We start from the raw sequence: 14,358 nt of genomic DNA, 5'->3' as shown, positions 1-14,358 counted from the left end.
AGGCTCTAAAGAAGACCTGTGCACAGCATACTTTATGCTCCTAAATAATATGATGCCCTATTGTTTCATCTTGCTGTTGTTGAGATCCTCTTTGTTTCCTCAATGTTTCAGAGAGTTACATAAAAGCTGGCTGTAAATTGTGTTGTAGAGGACAGCAAAAAGTTTTAATACCTCCCCTTTGGTCGGAAATGCCATCTGTTGTTACCGTCACAAGTATTCTCTACAGGCCTCTTCTGACTTTACAGCCCTGCTAAATGCTATCCATTTCCCATCAACCATCTGCCCTGAACTCAAGCGAACTCCACATTCAGCTTTACTGTACAGCACTTACCCTTGTCTTAATAAGTTCATATGCTGATTCCTTACCTTTACCTTTCAGTATGATAAGGTGTTTGGCAACAACTTCTGAAGATAGTTTTGTTGCATAAAACACATTTTATTTCAGCTCATTTGCACTAAATAGAAAAAGATAAACTTGGACAGCTAGAGAATGGTTCAAGTGATAACGTTTTATCTTCCAATATGTCAAACTCATCATGAAATCCATGCTGCAAGTCATGCCCAGTCCTCTTACTGAGATCACTATCAGAGACTCATCTGTTGCACTGGATTGGATTTGTAGTTAATTTCGCAAACAAAGGAGAAAATCCTATTTCTACTTGGTGTTCAGATTAACCAGTGCACCATCATAATCCTTCACTTCTTTCTTTCTACTTTTCTCCTATCTTTCCTTTGCTAGCACTGTATTGAGTATTTTTTGACTGTATTTTATCTGTTTAAACTGCTTGATATTTATTTTAATTTTGTGCCCTTGTCTCTAGTAGGGCCACTCGGCAAACCCTTATGAGTTTCTCTGACCCCTCCTGCACATCATCTAAAGTTACTGCTTGTTGCTTTGTTTAGTTTTTTTCCAATCGTTATGTTTTGTTCATTTTGTGTTTTTTTTTTTAACTGATATCACTAGTTATGCTCTGCAGATTGAAAGGCAAAGAGGAAGATGAGATAAGAACTCAGGAACTTATTTGGAGCTGCACAAAACAGGTTAGAGACCAAAAGCAGCACCTATGTCTTTTATTTTGTGGACTGAATTTTTTGTATCATATTAAGCACAACCAACTTATGGAATATTGTTTGGATTTTAATATGCATATATATATATATATATATATATATATATATATATATATATATATATATATATATATATATATATATATTTATTTCTTTATTTATTTATTTTTCCTCTAACATGTTTAAAGTGACAAATACTGTCTTCATAAATTTGAGTTTGTCAGTTTATAGTTGTGGCTTTGAACCTTCATCCCAAACAGTTTCCGGGCCCAGGTCACTTTTATGTTGTATTCTTGTCATGTCATGGTGCTTTGTTCGACACTGCTCCTTACAGATCTGAATCTACAAAGACCTTTGTTAGCCTTTTTTGTAACTTCCGTCTTTGAGAAAGAGAAGTAGCGATGGCTGAGGTTGATCACTTTATTTGATGACTGAAGGGGAAATTCCCATAAAGTTTCTGACTTTAGCACAAAGCTATGGAATCTGTAGTCATCTCTAAGTTATAGATGTAGCATACGCAGATAAGAGTGGCATTGTAACATTTAATAAGCTGGACATAATGTCAAAAATAGCTGCAGTGAAATACAACGCTGAGGCGTACACAGATCATAGTCTGAGCCCAGCTCTACTCCGTCTCCGTCTTCTGACTCACTGCATGCAGGTAGTTATCAAAGTGGAGACAGGCTCGGTATCAGCAGCTTATGCTCCATAAATGTGTTAAATTTTAAGAGCCGTGAAAACAGAACAAAAAGGGAAACTTAATCTCAGCGACATTTGTTGAACTCGTTAGTGAATGATTGGTATTAGATGGAACAGTATTTGTCGAGCTAGCATCTTTTGCTGGTTTAATCCTCAGATGTGTTTGATGACAGACTAAGCTGATAATCAGATGACACGTTGCTTCCCAACACAAACCATGCGTTGATAATGTATTAGGCTTATATTCACAAGAGCAGGGGTTAGCAAGAGTTTATAAATGATGTCACACCTAACATCTGGATTAGGAGGTAAATGTTTCTCCTTAAAGTGTGTAACGGAGAGACATCAGGAATGCACAAATCAAACTTAAGATGAATTTCATGAGTGTCAGACATATTCTAGTATTTCTGGGTTAATTCATCACATTTAGGAGCATCACTCCTAGATATAAAATATTAACTGAGAACAGATCAGATGGTATGAATTGTTCAGAGGAAGTTGTCATCTGAAAAAGCTCTCTCCCCAGCAGCAATGAAATGTAAAATGTTTTATCTGAAATCTGAGGTAGAAAAATCTAGAAACAGAGAAGAGATGCTGACAGTATCCTGCAATTATACAGAACTTAAACCACGTTTTGCTTATTTTTAGTTTGCCTGCATGTGAGGGCAAATTTTATTTTGAATTAGTGTCTCATTTTATCTGAAATGATGTGATTTATAGCAAGTAATGCATTACTGCAACAAAAGTGGACCATATTTAGACCATTTATAATAGTTATTAAATGGTGGAAAATTAAAAGACCATTAATTTATCCTGGAAATATGCTCTTATATGATTGTGAATTAATAACATAATGACAAAACTGTGGTGAAAGACAGAATTTCATGAAACTGCATGTTCATTTTTGTAAATGGTATGTTATTATTTTGTCCTATCTTCCTCATAAGTTCATCGTTGGTGCCTCACCTGTTGCAGTCCACGTGCAGGATGACATGAGACGCACTGACAGCCACAGACACCTTGTGCCACTGATCATCAGCCAGGCTGTACGGGAACACCTCTGTGTGTGCCTGCTGGCCTTTGGTTCGATAGTGAAGGCGCACCTCGCTGCGCTGCCCGCTGCTCTCCAGCTCCAGGAACCTGAAGAGTACAAAATTCAAAAATAAAAATGAAAAAACTGCCTCTAGTAACAGCCAGACTGTCATGTTTTTTTTTCCCCAGCATTTGCATTCCTTGCATTGTACAGTCTGTCCCGTTGCATTAGAGAGTCATTACTGGAACCGAGCCCTTATTTCTGTCGGCATATAAACCCGTCTCACCTAGAAGACTTAACAGAGGGCTCCTTCAGCACACAGCTAAGAGATAATAAGTCCCTCATTTTATAAACAGTGCACCCACATCTGCTCCATTTAGAGTTTATTCACATCACTAGTCAAGCATAATGGCACTATATGGTTAAGTGCAACATCAGCAACACTTATATGTGGAGGTTCAAGTCTTTACATTGGGGTATTAGTATTCTAACAGGACCCTCCTTTGCACTCTGCTGAGAATCACAGAGCATAGTGACACTAATGGAAAGAGCTGCCGATCCACACTCAGCACCTCAGCCTTTAAAGACAGACTTGTTTAAACAGGCTCATTTGCTGGAAACATTATTCGTAAGAAAAATAGGCACTCAAGTAAAGTGGAGCAATGGAAGTGTTTATCTGCAAACAAGATCTGATAGATTGACTGTGCCTCTGTCATGCTACACATTCATCCTGCCTCCATAAACGCACCAGCCATCGCTTGTGACGCCAGATTAGTCCTTGCAATGTTTCCAAATGAAACCATGCAGCGCTGCTTTGTCGCATATGAATTGCTGGGAAAGCTAATCAGTGGCAGGGAAAGTCATTAACATCCCTGTGAGCTCTCGTCTCAGGACTGACTTTAATGTACAAACTGTTCAATCAACGCATTATGCAGGATTCAGATTGCTGTTGTGATCATCCAACGGCTCAGCTCCCACCAACTAATGGAAAACATTAGCATGCTAACTGCAGATAGCGTCTCATCTGTTTTCGATCCACGATTGCAGACTCAATGTTCAGATCGTTGATGGACTGTGAAGAATAATACGCTGGCGTACAGGGTGGTTTGCTTGTGTTTACTAGACTGGCATGTAAAACATCTAAATGCTCATCAGATACAAATATTCTGCTTTCATTTAACACATTACAGACAGCTGATAAGACAAAACAGAGAGTGGGGCTAAACATAGAGAAGAGCTAATTATTCTTAGCAGTGACAACAAAATGCAATCTCTGTGACATTTACAGCTCTGGTTCTGCCTCACACAGCAAAATTATGCATATTAAATTATTTTCACACCACAGGTAGGTACAAAAACTGTCTTTCACTTTGTTTCTGAATACTGACATAATATTTGAGGCCCATAAATAAATTTGAAAACAACAACTAAACCAAGTGGAAATCATGCTGTTGAAAATTAACTCTATGCACAGTGCAGTTCTTTCAGTGTCCACTTGCGGCAGGCTCTAAAAGTGAAGGACACTCAATCACAGTCTATAATGAAATGGTTTATTATTCGAATAATTGTTCATGTGTAGACAAGAGCCTTCGAGTTATACATGACTACACATAATTAGTGACATGGCTCATTTGAGAGGCTGGTAGGCACATGTGTTGCTAATAACCAGACTCTGACGCTCCAATTTCAGCTCCATCTCTTAGCCTCTTCACAACCCACAAGTTAGTTAGAGGAAAAATTGCCAGTATGGCAACAGCCAACTTTGGGCGTCTCATTGCCTCTTTAGAGACCAAGAGGTCACATCACTAAAAAAAAAAACACAATCAACAATCACAATGATAAAGAATCCTTTAAAAAAGTCCTGGATCCAGACAGTGATCTGGATCACCTCCAAAATGTAATCACTTCTTCCTTATCTCATTGTAAACATTTCCTGAAAATTTCATTAAGATCTGTTTGTTACTTTTTGAGTTATGCTGTTCGCAGACCAACAAACAGACAGACAGACAAACTCTCCTGAAAACATAACCTCCTTGGTGGTGGTAATAAATAACCTATTGATGGACTTGGTGGACTGTTATGGCTAACACTATTGGAGAAAAAAAGCAACTTTAAAATAGGCTACACATAAAAGGGGAACTCTAAAACTGTATATGAAGAAAGGTTGAGGTCATAACTCACACAGCTTTTTAAACCACTCACTGAGATGTATTTATCGAAAATTTGCTGGAAATCAATACAAATGTCTTCTGCGTGAAGACATTTAGTTAAAATCAGAAAAAATGTATTGTTGCAAAAGACACGAGGACCAGTGGACCCATCCGTTTGGCTTGTTTCTGCAAAAATCTCTCCATAAAAAGGCTATAAAAGTCTTGTCATAAACCATAGCTCGGCACAGAGAATCCTACTTTATGTATTTTGACACAACATAAAGTAAAAGGTGCAGTGGTCCCACCTGTGCTCAGAGTGATGAATAGAGAGGATGACCCCGGAGTTAAGGTGATCTTGTTTGAGGGTCACCAGCACCGTAAATTCATTCTTCCCTCTCAGCTTTTGCACCATTTGCTCGGAGACCTCAACAGCAGCCACCACCTCCCTGGAGGACCCTGCAGGAGGAAGAAGACAGAAGAAAACTTCAATGGAAAGTGGCTGCATTTATAAAGCACTTTTATCTAAAGCCCTTTACAAATTGCCTCTCAGTCACACACTCGAACACCAATGGAAATGGGCTTCAGTGCAATCTGCCCTAACAATTAGAGACAACTTTGGGTTCAGATGATCATTAGCATCCAGAGCTTAATGTGCGTGTTTTAAAAGACTTCTGTTGAACGTAATGAGGAAAAATTCATCACAATCCTCTGACAATCCAGCTCCGTTTTACTTATGAATAAAAACATGAAAATCTATGCACATCACACCATTAACAGTCAAATTAAGTGTTTAGCTGAAGTGTGCCGACATTCGAAGACAGTGTGTCTGAATCAAAACCAAAACATGTTTCTGATATTCTTGTTAAATTAATCAACAAGTGCGTTTTTTCATATCAACTCATTGGTTTCTTGAACAAGAACACAGAAATAATAATGCAGCTATAATAGTCTCAATGAATACCAAGCATGTTAAGAGTATCCTGCAGAGGGGGAAATATGTCCAAACACGTTGCTGTAAAGTGAAACAGTGCAGTCACATTTTAAAGAGACAACTTATTTGACATAAAAACATGAAGTACTTAACTAGAGAACACTTGGTTGGGATTTCTCCAGCCATATTTTGTAAATATTTTATGTATTTACATAAACTCTTCATGAATCTGAATTCATGAATGCAAAATGAAGGGTGATGATATTTGCTATTTGAGAAATGTGATGAAAATTTGTCCTGATGTTTCAATTAAATTGTTAAAAACAGACACATAATGCAAAGCTTTAAACCATGTGCCCTTCTGTTCTCAATTCAACTTATTTTAATATAACTTTGTATCCACTTTGAACCCAAAACTATTTTGATAAGAAATGAATGAATGATGACTTTTAATCTGAAAAGAATCTGAGTTAAAACAGGAAGACACCAGTCAGTTTAAACCTTCAGTGGTCATGTCATCAACCTGCCATAAGCTGAACCAGTGGATCATCAAAGCTTGTCTCCTTGGCTTGTTGTCGGAGCAGAGTTATGAAGCTGAGGGTCTGTAAAGGAGTAATGAAAGGCTAACAATGCTGGTGTGGAGGGGAGGGCATTTTCTGTGTTGTTAGCTCGTAAGCTCTCGGTCCCACCAGTGCTCAGCCTCCCTCCTCTCTGACTCTACACAGACGTCTATGCTACTTTAATGGAAGCATCAATAAATGATGACGTTTCTCAGAAGCAATCACATCAAAGAGTTCACTTCCAGCTATGGAGTGCATGGAAGATGCCCTGGCACACTTAAGCGCTCCAGGAAGCTAGCGTAGCGGCTTCTCCTTAGTGTATAAACATTACTTCCAGCTGGTGGGAGTTGCCAATTAACACAATGCAATGCCAAACAGGAAGCACTGGCATACAGTAAAGACATCAGTTCTGTATGATACAATGAAATGCTGGGAGAAAAAAATAAAAGCGTGTTCTCATACTTTCATCTTTTGCTGAAGCACAAACTGAGCTAGCATTAGCCTTCTAGGCTCCTGGGCTCATCTGGGACGTCATTTCTGTCTCAACAACAACACTCGCTGGATTTTTTGCTCACCAGAGGAGATGCACGGGGCACAGTTTCATGCATTTTGCATTGGCAGAGGAATATCATTCCAGTGTCATTGGCTGAGGTGGGACAGATGGTCCAATGACTGCGAAAGGAGCTCTGCCGAGCATTAATCTGCTGCCATCGACAGATCCCACTTAATAAGCAAATCCAAATGAGCGCTATCAAAAATAATCTAAGAAAATGATGGAAAATGTATTTGGTTTTGTTTTGTATAAATGGGTACTGTCTAGACCAGTGTTTATTAAATGTCCTCAGATAACTTGTTACAATTTAGCGTTAAAAAGACAAACAGATAAAATCCACTTCCAGCAGCATAAAAATCTGAAGCCCTATACCTGTTCATTTTACATGCATTAAAGTAAACTACCATAAGTCATCAATGGAAAAAAAAAATGTATCAGCAAATCTGACCACAGTGACTTAGACTGGATTAACAGTGACAACGACAATATACATTATTGAGTCTCCTGCCATGCCATGTGTTGAGCAGCAAGAATGCTGACATCTCAATCATGAGCAAAATGTGCGCAGTGGGAGCAGGTGCCAGGGCGGGGTCCACACTGAGAGGGGCCTGATGAGGAAGAGGGGGGATGGTGAGGATAGAGGAACCTCTAGCACCGTGCTGCTCCACAGCTCTGCAGCCATGAGCCCTTTGATCTATGAGTGAATGACTCCCATTGCTGGTCTCTGTACTTGGAGGGGAATGATTCTGCATCAAATGAGACTCAGGGGGACTGGAGGGCGGAGACATCTCCTCATTCGGATAGAGTGATGAGATTGGTCTGTGCGGGGTTGCCTGTGTGAAAAAGCCTGGTGATCTCGAACCCTCTTTGCATGCACTCAAATGAATATCAAGTCAGCTAAAGCAGCAACATCTCTGCATTCCTCAAAACACACATGAAAGAGCAGCAGATGAGTGCTGTGAGGAGAGGGCCAGCTTTTCTCTTCTGCCAAATCAATGTGGCCCTGCTGAGGGGGCCCTTTGGTCGATTATCTATTGGCAGGCGCCTGGATGGGGCAGCCACCTGCTCATAACGACCACTCTGATGTGAGATTCTGACACAAAATAGACTGAAAATGATGATGTTAAGCATAAAATTCCAATCAGCACATTTTTCAGTGCAATAACACAGCGCTTGTCATGAATCCTCATTGTTTACAGGATCCAGGGACCTGCTGATTGTGAGAAAACCTTTTTTTTGAGCTGTTATATCAGCTGACAAGAGATCTTCAAAAGCCTTAGGCTCAAAAGCATCTCTAGGAAGCGCAGCTTTGGGCTATAACCTAATCTTATCTCCTGGGTATGTTGTGCTTTAATGGTTACACTCGGGCTACTGTTTCCATCCCTCAGCTTCACCTCTAATCCTAAACTGTCTAATGTGGTCTTATTCTGTCTGACCGTCAGTACCCACACCGCTGTAATCCTTCCACATTCCCACCAGTGCATTCTGCACCAATCAGTCGCTCACATATTTAGCATTTAGAACAGGTGCTCTGCAGCACAGCATGGGAGTCCGGAAACACCCAGCTTTGCCAAAAACCTTTTCTCACACAGCGTTTTCACTTCTGCCTGCATTTCTATAATAGACTTCTTTGTGTTGGAAAGAAGAGGAGATTCTCAACCGTTTTATATCCGATTCTCTCCCTGAAAAACGTGACTTACAACCTATATTCTGCAAAAGCCTACAGCATAGTGAGTGTCAAGGAATAAACTCAGGCTTTGACATGAAATCCCTGTGAGCCTCATTATGCAAACAAGGCAAAATATTATCCAGGTATGATCAGACTGGGTATTGTGGTTTGGGTGGAACTGAAATGTAAAAATTCAAGGCATTTTTTCTTTCATTGAACTCAAAAGTTGTTTTCTCCTTGAATAATTCAAAGAGCTGCATAGCTTTGATGTTACATCAAAATGTTCCCAAACAAACTCAGAAGACCTTTATGAAATAAAGACTTTTCATTTTGTAAAATTCTGGAAATAACAAGATTCAGCCCAATAGGATAACATTCTTTTATTCCAAATCCATTCCTTAGCACTAGTTGCAGGTCTCACAAAAACAGTTATTTTTCACTGGCAAATGTCTTCCTATCTTCTCCAAAGAAGTAAAGAGATATTACATTAAAAGATCTTTTAACACCTTTTGAATTTGAAGAAGGACTTTTAGTTTTTGGTCTCTCAAGGATTGACGGAACAAGATAACACCACCCACGCCTTCGCAACAACTCCACAACAATTTTGTAAAGAAGCCATCTTTTGACCAGCTAACATTGAGCGAGCCATGAGTTGCACCAAAATCTCAGCGCCAGGAAGGGCTGGAATAAACACAGTCATCTCAGTCAGCAGAGGAAGGCACACAATGCTACAGTAAAACAAGTGATAATGTGTTATTTTGTGATTGCGTAATGTTTTCCATTGGAAAAAAAAAAATGACTGAGCAGGTTTCAAACAACACATTTTATCTGCCGGTCTGAGCACACAGAAGGATACGTGTGGGAGGGTTAGGCAAGAGAATCTCTCTCCAGAGGGATTAGAGTAATGATAAACCCTCCACCAGCAGCTAACTCCAAACCTTTCATTACTGTCAACACACGGGTATCCTGAGTCCATGAGCACACACACAAACAGGTGTAGAGGACGACACCACACGGCACAGGAGGATGCGTGCAGACATTTGGCTTGTGCACAGTTCCAAACAAACAATAAGTGGGTTCAAAGAGAGGCTGCTACAAAGTCAAGATATGCAGAAACATGACTGACGAACACACACAAACCCTCACACACAATACCATGCCAGCCCCCCAAAAAAGCTGCTTGTTTCAGCTCCTGAATATTCCACCGTGTTCAGTCAATCTGCATCTCAGCCCCCCCTCTACGGTCTCCACTCTTCTGGAACAAACAATGAACTGAGCCAAGGGCACCTCCAGGACTGCTTTGGCCAGCAAATCCCCAATTCTTAGATCACCTCTCCAGTGACCGCCTGTCTGACATTCACACATACACAGGGCTAATGACAGCCTTCCAGCCGCCCAACTGTATAACTGCCCTGGGGGGACACGAATATATCTCTCCCTCCATGGTTGTCCTGTGTGGTGCAGGGGATCAGGCGCGCCTCAGAAAGCAGCAACTAAAAGAGATTTGGACCACAGGGAGTTGGGGATAATGTCAGTCAACAGTTTGGAAAGGTTGCCTAACTTTTTTTGACAAAGCAACAGAAGTTACTGCAAAACTTACAGCTTATAATGAGGGAAGCAGAATAATCATATATTATAAAAACTGTCAGTGATGGAGGGCTCTGACTAAAACACTTATTTTTCTGGACTGGGCATGATTTCAAATGTGATGCGAGTCTCAGATAATGTGGGAAATTCAAACCATAGTTTGTAAATGTTGTATTCTCTCTTAAAAGCTTAAAGATTTGCTGTGTTTTGATCTTATTTCAAAGTGTTTCTATTTCAAATTAACAGGAATTTAATGAGCTAGCTTCCAGCAACAATGTCAAAGACTGATTATAGACTGCCAAGAAAAACTCCTCAGATTTGCCTAAGTCCTTTTCTCACTACTACCTGCTCTTACACACACACAGCTCATCTTTGCTTTTTTAATTATTCAAGTTTCTCCAAGACAAATGCAACACACATCAATGACAAATTTGCAAATGTACAGTAAAAGAGAATTGATTGACCCTTTTTCAGCTAAAGAAATGTAGGATGATGGTTGCTAATGACAAAAAAATTCAAGCTCTTTTGTCTCTCACTGAGCAGTCAAACTTGTGCTGAATAATTTAAAAGAGTCTTAATATTATTCCAGCCTGTTTTCAAAACAAATCAGCAACAACATAATGAAAAATCTGCTACTGTTTCTTGCAGCAAACAGTGTAGTGGAAACTTAACTCAAACAGAAATCATCTTGCTACTTCTTGCAGGACCAGAAATTTTTAACTGTAGGCTACTTTCCAAAAGACACAGAGACAAACCTATAGGATTTGGCCAAAAACTGAAACCATGATGGTCAGAAAACGGTTGCTCTTCATTCTGCTTGGCATAATACGTTCTTGTCTTGAGTTTCGATTCACGTGGCAAAAAAAACGTGCCAACTACATCACCGGTCTGTTCCTGATGCAGAGTAACGAAGCTGATTGTTGGCAGGGGCCATATTGGATATGACACGGGCTTCGAGCTTCCTCTCTATCTGGACAAACCAGTAGGGCTGGGAGGATACGCTATTCTTGTGATTCGATTCTATTACAGTGTTTGGGATGCTGATTAAATTCAAATTGCAATTCTTTGATATTCAAGTTTTTACCAATTTTTGGTTTACTTTTTAAAACCAGACCATGTGAAAAAGTTAAATGATAATGATAATGTTTAAAGACTATATCAGAAGCTTTATTTTCCCATAAAATGTACATCATGTGAGTCAGAGAGAAACATTTCACCCTCTGCTGGTGAAAACTTGCTAACTTTTTTTCTATCCAGTTTATAAATAAAGAGTGAAATGAAGATTTAAGTTTGGAAAAAAAAAGATTTTTTGACATGGAATCCCAATATTGATATTGCCAAACAAAAAAATCCTGATATATAACGATTGTTTCCTGCACTCCTACAAACTAGTGATCCTGATATCTTCTACATTGCTGAGTTGGAAAAATTTCACTCATCCCCACAGCATGTGCCCACAGCAAAAGTAGCATTTCAAATGTAAACTGTTTTTTAAACCAGGCCGTAAATATGTTATTTAATGCCATAAAAGTCTGTTTTTTGGAAACTTTCAGCAGTTCCAAATAGGCTTCATTTTTCTGAACCAGATGTTGCCCTTTGTTTAGGACGGTAGTAACACTCAGCAGCAGGAAATGTAAACTTAGCAGCTATATCCACCAAGGCCTACTACACACAATGTTTCAATATGAACATTAAAAAATTTAAATCAAATCTACATTTCCAAAGCAAAAACCATGAACTCCAAACGTACAAAATTATATCAATGTGGCTCTAACACAGATAGAATAGAATAGAACTTCATTTGTCATTGCAACCAGTGCAACGAAATTGCAAATTTCTATGCAATTGCATAGACACATAGCTACAATGGCTAGCAAAAATTACTTGTCAAATTAATTGAAATTCTTGTAACAATTAGCTGCCACGCTTCTTTAAACTCTCCTGCTAAGGTAGATATTTTATCCAAGTCTGCACTTTAATGCACACACCCAGGTATCGATCCTTATAAAACTCTCCTTTTGGCCTTACTAGCTGTGAAAAGTCGTAAGCCGTTTTCGTGTAATAGACGAGGGGCCATTCAAACTCCAATCTAAACAGTCTCAAACTAATGTGAGACTTCTGCAGTCTGAGCTACACAAATCAGCGCCGTACATTCCACTTCACAATCCCCACTTTGTGTCACTATCCTCCCGCTGCCGCTCAGCAAGCAGACACCGTCTGAGCAGCACAAAGAGGAAATTTCATACTGTCTCTCACTTGAAAATAAACCCTCAACTGATTTGTCTGACTCAGACTGCAGGAGCCTCGTATTAGCTTCAGCTAAACGGTGGAGGGAATGTGATGCCTGTGGATTTGTTTCCATCTATTACACTGAGATCTTTTTACAGAGGGAGATCCTGACAGCCAGGGTGCACAATCAGGACAACCAATATCTTTGTGATGCACTGGTCAGACATCTGAGTGTTGACTTCAGAAAAACTTAGAAGGAGAATTAACTTTTTTAACTCCTCGCTATTAATATCTGCATCATTGTAGATCTTGAATGCTGGTCTTGTGTTGTGTCAAAGCTGTGGCACAGCCACCCTCCACTAGCTGGGACTACACTCCCCTGGATGACAGATGGCTTCTCACAGGGCGGTGCAGTCTGTCAGTATTTTGATTTAGAAAGAAAACAAAGTTGTACGTAGGCTGTGTTGGGTTTAACTGGCATACATCAGGGGCACTAATTCAAGCACCTACAAAGCCACTTTCTGTTCCCCTCACTTCTTGTCTCTCTTCAGATTTCCAACCGAACTAAGACAAAAAAAAGTTCAAAACATAACTTAGAAAAACAAAACTTCACTGGCATATAACCAGCTGACTAGACTTTTGAATGCAGCCTCCATGGAGGACCAAAGACTGGCTGTGCTAGCTTTACCAATGTTTGCCACAGTCTGCAGACTGGGTTAACATCATTGATCCAAAGACCCTATGTCCACTAGTTGACATGCTCAATTTAGATTCTTTTTCAGTATTTTCTAACCTTTAGACAAGTTGGTAAGTCAGAAGTTAAACTTGCACAGCTAGGATATTAATCTCTTCAGAATATCTGTACTCGCCTTAAAAATTGGAATTTTTCATTTATGGGGGAAAGCAATGCCCCAGGTTTGAAGAAAAGGCACGGTGGACATCCCTGATATTTGTTTTAAAAGTCCAAAGTCTGGCCATGCATGATGTTTCCCTTGTTTGCATTTTCATTTCTCAACCTCAAAGGCGCTGTGAGGACTATACGTTTGGCATTTACTGCAATGATACCTCTTTATGGAATCTATAGTGTTTTTATGGGTTTAAAGATATCATTTCCCTTGAGCATTACTACCTACTGTGGTGACAATATGACTCTCACCAAGGCGTGCATTTGTTCTGGAAAAAATAATGAAGAACAGATCTTCTTTCTACTACTTTTCTTTGTGCAAGACAACTTTTTGCAGGAGGATTTTACATTAAGACCAAATGACAAAGCGACAAAGTGCTATGTTTGAAACATGACAACAAACTTTGTAAGCTTGGTTTATACAGTTGTTTAGAGTACAGAGGGTAAGCAGACTATCTGATTGGTGTTACACACAGCCCAGGCGTGTCTGTACCGTATAAAGATTGTGGATCCTTAATGTAGGGCTTTGCAGACCAGTGTTAAGAGATTCATGTTTTCTATGAAGAATCTGACCCAACCATGAAAACTGAAAAATTGTATTTAGAAGAATTTTTTGCTGATAATCTCATTTAAAATTGTAGATTATGAACAGTCAAATATTTATGAATATGAGACTATTTCAAGATCACTTATGCCCTCACATAGTCTTTAAGCCTTTTTCCAATAACACTTCATCTTCTCCTCTCCTTCTGATCCTCTTCAACCACTTAACAACAGAGCAAACTCCTTTGAAATTACTCTAGTAGCCATGCAGGACATTGAAACCAAATCTCTAATTTTACATTCACAATTGACCTATGGCGAAGTCCTGGCCCCCAAAACTTGATGAGCCAATCACACTGCCTGTAGCTTTTCCTATACCCTCAGACATTCTCTGCCTGGACGGACATTAAAATGCATTGCAGACAGTTA

The 14,358-nt window shown here is 39.5% G+C and overlaps 1 protein-coding gene across 2 annotated transcripts in view; it reads right to left on the bottom strand.

The window, feature by feature from the left end:
* The window catches only part of nell2a (neural EGFL like 2a), a 99,214-nt gene that overhangs the window by 80,961 nt on the left and 3,895 nt on the right, over window positions 1-14,358 (bottom strand). For both annotated transcript variants that reach the window (XR_012598895.1, XM_074677799.1), the window contains exons 3-4: window positions 5,259-5,409; window positions 2,737-2,910 (exon numbers count right to left, since the gene is read on the bottom strand). Coding sequence is in view for 1 of the 2 variants with exons in the window: in XM_074677799.1 (XP_074533900.1) it covers window positions 2,737-2,910; window positions 5,259-5,409 (325 nt within the window). In the remaining variant the exon portion in view is untranslated. The remainder of the gene's footprint in view (window positions 1-2,736; window positions 2,911-5,258; window positions 5,410-14,358) is intronic.

Source organism: Halichoeres trimaculatus, unplaced genomic scaffold (genome assembly GCF_033239565.1).
Source record: "Halichoeres trimaculatus isolate MK-OKI-2021-1 unplaced genomic scaffold, fHalTri1.1 fHalTri1_scaffold_10, whole genome shotgun sequence".
In the NCBI taxonomy this organism is placed as follows: domain Eukaryota; kingdom Metazoa; phylum Chordata; class Actinopteri; order Labriformes; family Labridae; genus Halichoeres; species Halichoeres trimaculatus.
The sequence above is the reverse complement of the archived record's forward strand: the minus strand, read 5'-3'. Positions and strand labels throughout refer to the sequence as shown.